Consider the following 11,265-nt stretch of genomic DNA (forward strand, 5'->3'; position numbering starts at 1 on the left):
AACCTGAAAAATGGCCTGGTCAGGAAGGGGGTAAAATTGCCCGGTATTGAATTGGTTAAACATGAATAGGGAATTCTACTAGAGATAGAACATGTTTGGTCTGAATTTTTAGGTCATTTGTGGTGGTCAAAGTTTAAAAGTTCTGTATCAATGTGCGGAAAAACCTCAGTAACAGCAGCTGCTGGATATATATTATTATCCATAATTATTATATTTTGTATTATGATTTTATGTATATTATTTCAAATCTGTATTATGATTAAAATTTAACTATTTTATAAATTAAGAAAGAGATAAAAAAAAGGTGAAGAAATCATGGCAGGTATTTTTAGGCAGAGAATTACCTCTAGCTTAACTGACCTAGTTATGGAAAATGGTACATCTGGAACAACTGATTCAGAGTGTGTAAAAGGGCCATGAATAGAGTGTGGATGAATAAATTTTATCATATAATAAATTATATTCAGGGGGAATTGAAGAATTATTCATTAATTTGGTTTTTTAACAGACATCTGTGTTCTACAAAAATTCTGATTCTCCAAAATTCTGTATCTTGACACTCAGCATAAGCCAGTTTAAAATTAACAGTGTGTATGGGCTCTGTAAGCAAGTGTTCAAGTGCGCCATAAATTCTGTAGAGAGGTCAGTAGATCAATTATTTATTTATTTCAGGTACTTATATAGCACCGTCAATTTACGCAGCGCTTTACATATATATTGTACATTCACATCAGTCCCTAACCCTCAAGGGGCGTACAATCTAAGGTCCCTAACTCACATTCATACATACACATACTAGTTCCAATTTAGACAGGAGCCAATTCACCTACCAGCATGTCTTTGGAGTGTGGGAGGAAACCAGAGTACCCGAAGGAAACCCACGCAGGCACAGGGAGAACATGCAAACTCCAGGCAGGTGGTGCCATGTTTAGGATTCGAACCAACAACCCTAGTACTGCCAGGCGGAAGTGCTAACCTTTTAGCCACTGTGCTGACTTCTTGGACTAAAACATACACTGGAATGCAGTAAAGAGTTACACAAGAGATAAGAAAATATCTTTTATCATGAGAATCATTTGCAATCTATAATACAGTTAGTCAATTATTTAATATAGTCAGTTAATTAATTAATTAGTGAATTAGGGTGTGATAGTATATTCTCAATTATAGTTGGTTATGTCTGTGCATTTATGTGTTTTCTGTCCTTGACTGAACTGAAGGTTGAACCAGTTTTAAGAAGAATGTAGTTATGTGATCCTTTAGTATGGAAAGATCATATAGCAGTCTAAGCACTATTATATGTTTCTGTCAATCAAAGTATTTTTTAGATAATGTCAGCTAAGAACTATACATATGTTTAGAACAATTACTAGTATGGCTATTACACATTTAGCTCAGACTGAAATAGGAAATAACTGTAGAGTGGGATGTCTTCATTGATTCTTTGAAAAGTATATAAGAACAGGCTCACGCTACAGACAGACAGACATTCATACACACATACATACATATACACACTGAAGCTGACGCCCAGAGACATTTTGTTTACTTGAGGGCTACAAGCAGGCTACTTCAACAGCTGTTGTCTTCTTTAACCACTTCATGTCCGGACACATTCACCCCCTCCCTGCCCAGGCCAATTTTCAGCTTTCAGTGCTATCACACTTTGAATGACAATTGCGCAGTCATGCAACGCTGTACCCATATGAATTTTTTTGCATTTTTTGAGACAGATAAAACTTTATTTTGGTGGTATTTATTCACCACTGGGATTTTTATTTTTTTTGCTATAAAAATTAAAATGTCCAAACATTTTGAAAAAAAAAGTGTTTTTCTTACTAAATTTTGCAAATAAATAATCTTTCTTCATAAATCTTGGCCAAAATGTATTCATCTATCTTTCTAGTTTATAACCAAACATTATAATTTTTCAAAAAATGTTTTTACATTTTTATTGTATTTTTTTATTATTATTATTTATGGGTTTTTTTTTAACATACCGTCACCCTAGCAGTACAGTATCACCATAGTGACACTGTGCTACTTGTGGGGGGTGATGAAGATTTGTTTTCTTTTTTTACACTGATTGCTTTTACACCCATAAAGGCTGTAAAAGCAATCATTTCTCCTCTCGGGCTGCATTCCTGCAGCCATTGAGAAATACTGTGAGAGCTGTGATTGGACACAGCTTGTCACATGGTACAAGGCTGTTGTGAATAGCCTTGTACCATGTTATCTCAGTGATCATTCACAGATTTCACACGTAGTAAGCAATGATGTCAGGAAGAGACATCTTGTTTACTACTGTCCCTGTGATCACTGATTGGCCAATCAGTGATCACATGAACCAGGACCTCACACAGAGGTCCTGTACAGCAATCGGACACAGCAGGCACTAGATCCCAGGGAGCGCGCACAGGCAGTGAATGCGGAGGTGTATGTGTATTGGTGGTGATAGCAGTACATGGCAGTGTATACGTAGGAGTGGTGACAGCAGTACATGGCAGTGTATGTGCATGGATGGTGACAGCAGTACATGGCAGTGTATGTGCATGGATGGTGACAGCAGTACATGGCAGTGTATACGTAGGAGTGGTGACAGCAGTACATGGCAGTGTATGTGTATGGGTGGTGACAGCAGTACATGGCAGTGTACCAGCAGTGGACAATCAGTGATGACATGATCGGGACCTCACATAGAGGTCCCGTAGAACGATCGGTGTTCCGCTGTGTCCTCCGGACACAGTAGGTACTGGATTGTGGTGCTGCGCACACAGGCTGAAAATGTGGATGCCGTTTATGAACGGCAACCCACTCCTGCACTTCTCCTGTTCAGCTGTTTATGTACATGGGCTGGACAGAAGTGGTTAAAGTGTTACTAAACCCAGGACCCTGCATTCACTATATCCGGTCTCCCACAGTACACACAACATGGAAATGCAATTTTTATAGTAAATATAAACTGCTAAATACCTTTTCTCATCAGCAGTATATAGCAGTCTTGTGACTTCTATCAGTGTCCAGCAGAGATCTAGCTAAAGCTTGTAAAATAAGTTTTCTTTCTGCTCTAGGAGGATGTAGAACCCCTGACCTCTGTCTGGACAGTGCTGATTGGCCCTGTGCTGATCACATGCACTCTCCTAAGACAAAAAAATTACCTCTCTAGCAACACACACCACACTGAACATGTGCAAATGCCTATGGTTCAGTCTGTCTTATCAGTAGATAAGAGGTGGTCGCTTGAAAAAGGGGAAAAACAGAGAAGAAAGGATCAAACAGCGTTTTTACACAATGCAGAGGATTAACCCCTTACATTTCACAGTAAATATAACAAGCATGCTTTACTGCAAATACAGACTGATTTTATTGTTGTGGGTTCAGTAACACTTTAATTATTTTAATTTAAAAAAAAAAAATTAAATTAGTAAACATGTCATACTTACCTGCTCTGGTTTTGCAAAGAGCAGCCCTGATCCTCCTCTTTAGTGAGTGCCGCCATGGGGACACTTATACGGGTTCGCTCCTGAGCCCCACTGCTTGCATCCATAGACACAGAGTGGGGCATGGCCCCACCCCTATTCCCTCATAAATGACGTCTGCTGCTATTGGTCTGCCCAGTGAGGGACAGAGCTGGGAGAGCCACTGCTGTCATGCACAGAGCTGGGTTGCAATGGGGCTCAGGTAAATATAAGGGGAGGCTGGCGGGGGGAATTTTTTTCTTAGAGAATAGGTGTAGAACTCCCCCCCCCCTTCTGATTCACCCCTTGTTTCCACCCCCTACCCACCTTCAAGCACTGTCCCTTGTTTCCACCCCCTACCCACCTTCAAGCACCGTCCCTTGTTTCCACCCCCTACCCACCTTCAAGCACCGTCCCTTCTTTCCACCCCCTACCCACCTTCAAGCACTGTCCCTTGGTTCCACCCCCTACCCACCTTCAAGCACCGTCCCTTGATTCCATCCCCTACCCACCTTCAAGCTCCGTCCCTTGGTTTCACCCCCTACCCACCTTCAAGCACTGTCCTTTGGTTCCACCCCCTACCCACCTTCAAGCACCGTCCCTTGATTCCATCCCCTACCCACCTTCAAGCACCGTCCCTTGATTCCATCCCCTACCCACCTTCAAGCACCGTCCCTTGATTCCATCCCCTACCCACCTTCAAGCTCCGTCCCTTGGTTTCACCCCCTACCCACCTTCAAGCACCATCCCTTGGTTCCACCCCCTACCCACCTTCAAGCACCGTCCCTTGGTTCCACCCCCTACCCACCTTCAAGCTCCGTCCGTTGGTTTCACCCCCTACCCACCTTCAAGCACCATCCCTTGGTTCCACCCCCTACCCACCTTCAAGCGCCGTCCCTTGGTTCCACCCCCTACCCACCTTCAAGCGCCGTCCCTTGGTTCAACCCCCTACCCACCTTCAAGCACCATCCCTTGGTTTCACCCCCTACCCACCTCCCAGTACCGCTCCTTTTAGAGAATACAAAGCCAAGTATTATTTTGTGTTGAATTTGTTAACAATGAAAAGAAAAGCAATAAAATAGACCCCCTGCAGCTAGCAACAACACCCCCCCCAGCAACAATATATTCCCCAAGCAACAATGGACCCCCACAGCAAAATCCCACCCCAGCAACAATAGATCCACGACAGTAACAACAGATCCCCCATCAGCAAGCAAAAATAGAACCCTCCCTGAACAGTAGATCCCTTCTGGCAACAATTGCCCTCCACAGATGCAATAGACCAACATGCAAAAATAAATCCCCTTCAATGACAATAGATCCCCCAGCCTCCCTTGCCATTACATACATTCAGTTCTGGAGGTGCTGGAGGTGCCGGAACTGCGTTCCCCCATGTTCCCGCTGATAAAAAGCCCTGATCCTAATGTTTTTTTTCCTGGTTCACCTATGCTTACAATAGAAAGAAGAGGAAAAGAGCAAATGAAAATTGAAATTTAAACATTTTTGAGCTCTGCACTGCACTACAAGAAAAAGCCAGCAGCTTTATATCATTCTGAATAGGCAAACTGAAAAAGCAACACCAGTGCTGGTATCAGTAAGGGCTCATGTACACTGCAGCTGCTAAATTGAAGTTTAGGAGCAGTTGTGCATTTTTTTTTCAGCATCCCCTGAACTCTCCTTTATGTTTTCCTATGTATCCATGTACACAGTCATTTATAGTAGTTTACAGGAATTTTTTTGAAAGCACAAAAATCACATTCAGGAGTAGAGTTTACCGGCGTTTCAAACACCAAACGCTTGTAAATGAGTTTATGTGCGTTTGTGTTTAGACGCGTTTTTGGGCTGGTTCATATCCAGATGCTGTTCAGAACCTTTTTTCATCATCAGAAATGCATGCAAAACGTTTTCCATGTATTCAAATGGACCCGGTACACCAGCGCAGTCAATTCCAGGTTTTGCGTGCAAAAAAAATGGTAGAACGTGCCACATTAAGCTCATGATGGGATCCATAGTGAATACAACCTGAAAAGACAGGTCATCTCAACACATACTTCTCTCTCTGCTTCTGCTCTCTCTATTTCTCACAAAATATCTGAAATAGTTAATTATTTACTATTTTTCAGTGCATTCTGGGCATTTGAGAAGGTCTCCTGAGGTTATCTTTTAAAAACGCTTCTAAACGTAAACGCAGCTAAACTGACGTTTTTAACCTATGTTTTTTAGCAGTCAGTTTCCAGCGGTCAGAAAAGTTTTTCAAACGCCCCGTGTACATGAGCCGTAATAGATGCAGTGCTGGAGGCAGCTCATAGGACGGTGGAGGGTGCTGATACAGCTGTACTGTGATACAAAGCTAGAAGATTAAAAAAAAAATAATAATAATGAAAAAATAACATTAAAAACTTGCAGAGCTAAAAATATAAAGACATTTGATAAAATTCTGATGTTAAGTTGATCTGTAATTATTGCCAAGATGAACATAAGAGTGCCTTACCACATGAGCATTTCCATAGAACCAGTGTGTTTCAGGACCTTGAAAAGAACGGAAACTTTTTAGCAACTGCTTCCTCCTCAGATGCAATGAATACGCCGTATATAGGAGATAGAGGACACACAGCCAGGCAACCCAATGAAAAAAATCAGAGAAACTCAGCGAAGGCAATCCAAATATAGAGGACGCCATGCTGGAAGTGTACTCTACTAATCTCTATACAGAATATCAAGTCACATATATAGTTTAGTGTCAGAAGGCACGTCTTCACCAATGCATTCGATAGGACAATGTACAGAGTAGGAGGACAGATTCTGAACGAAGGTGTGACTTCCTAAACAATCATTCACAATCACAGCAAGTGCAGCAAGTGCAGCAAGTGTGTGAGTCAGCATGCCTGCAAGGAAAAGATAGCAAACAATGGAGTCAATCAAAAAACATGATTGAAGTTGAATGATTTTTTTTGTCAGCTATGCATTAGCCAAAAAAATTTTTTTGTAATTCATTCATTGATAAATGTTACATTTATAGTAAAAAAAAAAAAAATCACAGCAAATGAATACACGTTTTCATTTTCACTTGGGTTTCATAGATTGAAAAAAGACATCTCTAATAAAATGTAAAACATGTACAAAATAAAACAAATCCTAAACCCATAGTTAATTCAGAGGAATACAATTTTTAAAATCCTTACCATTTAGGAGAAAAGTCTAATTTAATTTTTTATGACCTCATCTCTGAAATTCAAAAGATAACATCATATGCTCTGCCAAGGAAGAGGTGTAACAGCAGGGATTGCATCATATCCTCTCCTCTCTCTCTCTCTGTAGTAAACTACAGTCCCCATCAGTCACAGGGAATTGTAGTGAATGTGGGCAGGTACACTAGGCCAATACATGTTGAATATATCTGAGAGTCTTGGTCCACCCACCACTGCAAGTAGGGCTGGATTGCATCACTACTTCCTGGAGAAAGAACTACAGAAGGGATGTGCCAAGATCAATGGCTGGGGGAATAGAAGGCAGAGCAGCCACTGGTCTTACATATGGGAAACCAAAGAGAATTAACAGTTTGATTTGAAAATGAATAGGTTATTTCAGAGCAACTACTGAGTAAACCAGATGATTGGAGACATATTCAGTGAGGGTAGGAAATCAGCAACAAGGACATGTAAAAACGTTTTTGCCAAGACTTTTGCTTTAAATTTGAAGTCTTATTAATGTAGTAGTGAAGAAATTTTCCCACATCTAGTGAATTTTCAGCTTTACATACTTGGTAAGGTTAGCAGAGCAATTTTTTGATTGATCACAAAGAGAATATGTATGGAGGACAAATTATGGCTTAGAACCACTTGGTTCTGAAAGAATCATAGATGTGGTTCCTTGTGTGTCCCTCTCTGACATGAAGGCTATAACAAAAATTTCTTTCACGGTCAGATTCTAGATTGAAAATGATTCCAGAGAATGAGAGGTGCTGCTGACAATGCTTCCTACATTACTGCTATATCCCAAGGTGGTAAGAAACTCTTCCTTGGAGGATGAATCTTGATACAAACTTTGATAAACTGTATAATCGTAATATTTACAGCCCACTGGATACCTGTGAATCCTGACAGGTAAGACATATTAGGGGGGTTGACTCCCAGACTTTTGTTGAGGCCTTTTTGAAGAAATTCTAGAGCATGCAATGTAGGAGCAAAGGATCAAAGTATTTTCCTGTCGTGTTCTCTGTGAATTTCCTCCGTACTCTTTTGTAAACTGTATTTGTTAAGGTTCTACACGTTTTCAAAAGCATGTTGATCACCAAGAAAGAGAAACATTGATTTTTTTTTAGCCTTTCTTTTTCACCTTCCATGCTGCTAGATGTAACTTTTCTGGGGATGATGGAGAACATGACCCTGGTGCAGAAGGTTCTGAACTGGAGGGAGGAATATCAAAGGTTCTGTGGCTAACAACTGAAGCAACATAAACCAGAGCCCGTTGGGCCAGAATGAGATTTTTGCTATAATAGTGCCAATGTGAGAATATATTCTGTTGAGTAAATGAAAATTTGTTGGGATAGGAGGGAACACATGCCCCAGACTGCATGTCCAATGCAACTAAATGCACCCAGGTCTATCACTCAAGGAATCTTGACACTAGATATGTATCTGCAACATCTCAAATTGGTCAGACTCCCCACGAGGTCCAGAACTGGAACACTCCAGGAACTGCATATCTGTAGGAATATGTCCTGATTCAGGCAGCATTTGTTAGCAGGGAAATCATTCTGACTCAACAGGTACACTAAAATGTCTTGGGGTACCGAAATGTATGCTGCTCCCAAATCCAAAAGATTCTTCTGAAAACAATAAAGAATCAACACTTCTTTGCCTAATAAAGAATAGTTCCTTGTGCCCATCTGTTTCTGTTTTGTTGTTCATGCCAATGAATAGTATTTGGTTTCTGATCACAGGGACAAAGGAGATCATTGCCTGCCAGGCAGCCTTCAATTCCAGAACATTGGAGACGGTGATAGTAAAGTGAACCCATTTCACTATTGGAATAATGGTGGACAAAGTGTCTATTACCTTTAGACCCTAAGATGCCAACATATGTCTACTGTAAATCCCAATCACATGACCATGCCTTGATATACTTCATTTCAAAAGGGATTTCCATTTGATTCTGTAATATATTGAAAACCAGACACAAAAAATCTGGTTTTTCAGGCTTCGGTTAGCCTTTCTTGAAGTTGACAAGCCAGCCAAATGACTGCAGAGATTGGATAAGTGTCCTGTGAATCAACGATGTGTCTCGACAAGGGTATTTAAGAAGAATGTTGAAAATGAAAGTTTTAAATACCTTGTTGATGAATACTCGGTATCCCAAACACTGTTTTAAAATTGCATTGGGGACCCAAGTGGTTAAAGGCAAGCAGATACCATAGATCCAACATTCTAGATTGTTTTTCTTTTTCATAAGCACAGTCCTGGACCTGTTGACAGTAATATTGTTAAAGGAAATTTATAATAAAGGAATGTTGGGGGGTGTCACTCAGGACCTCCCTCTAGAAATTCTAATTGCCTGGATGGCTCTGGCTTCACTGCATTCTCAGTCACTGGACTACCTCTGTAGATTAGGAACAGTCCAAACCTGTATACTTGTTCTAGGTCCTGAAACCATTGCATCATTATGACAACCAGGAAATTTGTATTTGCAGAACTACAGGCAACCACTGACAACCTTCATACTTCCTCAATACTGGTGCCTTTCAACCTCAGGACAAGACAAGCTGAACTGCTCCCAACAATGGGGATATAGGTTTCTCAAGTATTGTCTGTATACATAACTTTTGTTCTGAATATTTTAGATGCTAACCCAGTTTTTTGGGGGGTCATCAGCCCAAATTACAGACAACTCCAAAGTTTTATGGACCATTCTCCATGGCAACATTAAACTGTCAATAATAAGTGAGCATTTTCATTTTATGTCTTTATATTGTATTCACCTGTACAGGATATCTAATACAAACATTTATAATACCATAATTTCTCTCTGAGTTGCATAATTTCAGTTATAGGTGAAACTATTGGGCCAGTTGCATAAAAAAGGGCAAGGAGCAAAGTGGTAAGTGCAGTACCCACAATAATTAATTGAAATCCATGTTGTTCTTGTTTGGCTTCAGTAAACCACTATCTATTTTATTGCTGTGGATACAGCACTTTACCCTTTGCACTACTTCTCTGAATAAGCTTTTGGCCCATTCAAGCTGCCGGAAAGCAAATATTTTCTTTCATGTGGTTGCAGGATAGTACACTTGATGTCATCACTCTTACAATCGTCCCATCACTTATTCATGGAAAGGAAGGTAAAGGTAATACATTCAAGTCTCGTTATTACCTATACATCTCCACCCTAAGTCTAAATATATTACATAATCACTTTTCCTTGATTCAACTCATACAAATTATTTTACTGCTGTGCAAGGTTATAACATGCAAAATAAGTACAGAAAAAAGTTTACAAGAGTATTAGGCAGTAGTAAGGAATTTGTCAATGATGCAACTTTGCAGTTTATCTGTGTAAGATCTGCAGTAGATGTTAGGGTGGAACAATGAATGCTTCCATAAATCACATACAATTCTTTCTACAACCAATCTGTCTGATTCACTTCTCTAGTATTAATGGCCCATTCATATCAAATGACATGTGTATATAACATATTAACTGAACAATTTGGACATAAATCAAATAGTCTTGTTCCTGCGTTGGGACAGTGGCGGTCAATGCGGTCCAAAGCTGCTGGTGTGACTGGTCCTAAGTAATTAAGAAGGACAATGTGGGATTCTACTAAAATCCTCCAAATTACTCAGATGACCTGAATTCTAGTACAAAACTTTTATATCAAATATTTTGTTTTACATTCCTACCTCCTTGTTTAACCCCTCCAAATGTATTTTAGTTTTGAAAAAAAGTACAGATCCTTTAAAAACTTCATTGCCATGTATTGACATTTAAAATGAACATAAAACATCAATGCCCTTTAATGCACTGAAACAGTGTGAACTTACCCATACAATCAGCCATCAAAGTGTTGGATGGGGATGTTACCTAAAAACTACTGCAATATTCTTTGCTGCTCTGTGCTGAGCCGGTCTAATTGGGCAAAGCTCTGGCAGTCCTGCTTGTGATGTAGCTTGCCCACACCCTCTTGCCTCTCAGACATTCCATTTAGCCAGGGAAGGATATCATCATATTGATTTGCCAATATGAATGTTTAGGGGGAGGGAGTGGGCAAGTTTTGACGCTACCCAGAAGAGTCAGAGCTTTTTCCTTTAGAGTGGTCTGGCATTGGGGTGTAGAGGTGGAAAAGAAAGCTGCTAAAACACTATATATCTACATCAGGCTCTAAAAGCCTCAAGTCATGATTAAATGCTGTTGCTGTCTGACAAAGTTTTGGCATTTCCTAAAAGTTCTTTCCTGTTTCCTGTTTGTTTCTTTTAGTTTAATGAGGCAGCTTATCATTGATGGGCCAACAGATGTGTGTGGGAATAGGAGTGGAGCTCGGTCACTACCCAAAAGTGTTGAAGCTTTGGCTGTCAAAACAGCACCTGGTCCTTGGGAATCTAGCATCTACTTAAGTAACTAATCACTGACACCAACATTAGGGCATTCTTCCTTCAATGCCATTGATGGGGAGCATTATTTCTCCAACTAACACCAATGCTAGACATTGATACACTGATACCACTGCTGTGGAATTCTTCCATTGGCACAAACATTGGGCTACGCTTCCACTGACACCAACCGCTGTGGAATTCTCCCCTCTTATATCAAT

General features: G+C 40.3%; 1 protein-coding gene across 1 annotated transcript in view; it reads right to left on the reverse strand.

Moving 5' to 3' along the window:
• The window catches only part of LOC149456825 (cytochrome P450 4B1-like), a 45,221-nt gene extending 39,010 nt beyond the window's left edge, over positions 1 to 6,211 (reverse strand). The window contains exon 1 of the mRNA XM_089684431.1: positions 5,950 to 6,211. Within this exon, the coding sequence (XP_089540557.1) occupies positions 5,950 to 6,138 (189 nt within the window). The 5' untranslated portion in view covers positions 6,139 to 6,211. The remainder of the gene's footprint in view (positions 1 to 5,949) is intronic.
• Positions 6,212 to 11,265: the final 5,054 nt, after the last annotated feature.

The sequence above is a fragment of the Staurois parvus genome, unplaced genomic scaffold, assembly GCF_062004578.1.
Source record: "Staurois parvus isolate SC_StPar_1 unplaced genomic scaffold, SC_StPar_1.0 ptg000347l, whole genome shotgun sequence".
NCBI classification, from domain to species: Eukaryota; Metazoa; Chordata; class Amphibia; order Anura; family Ranidae; genus Staurois; species Staurois parvus.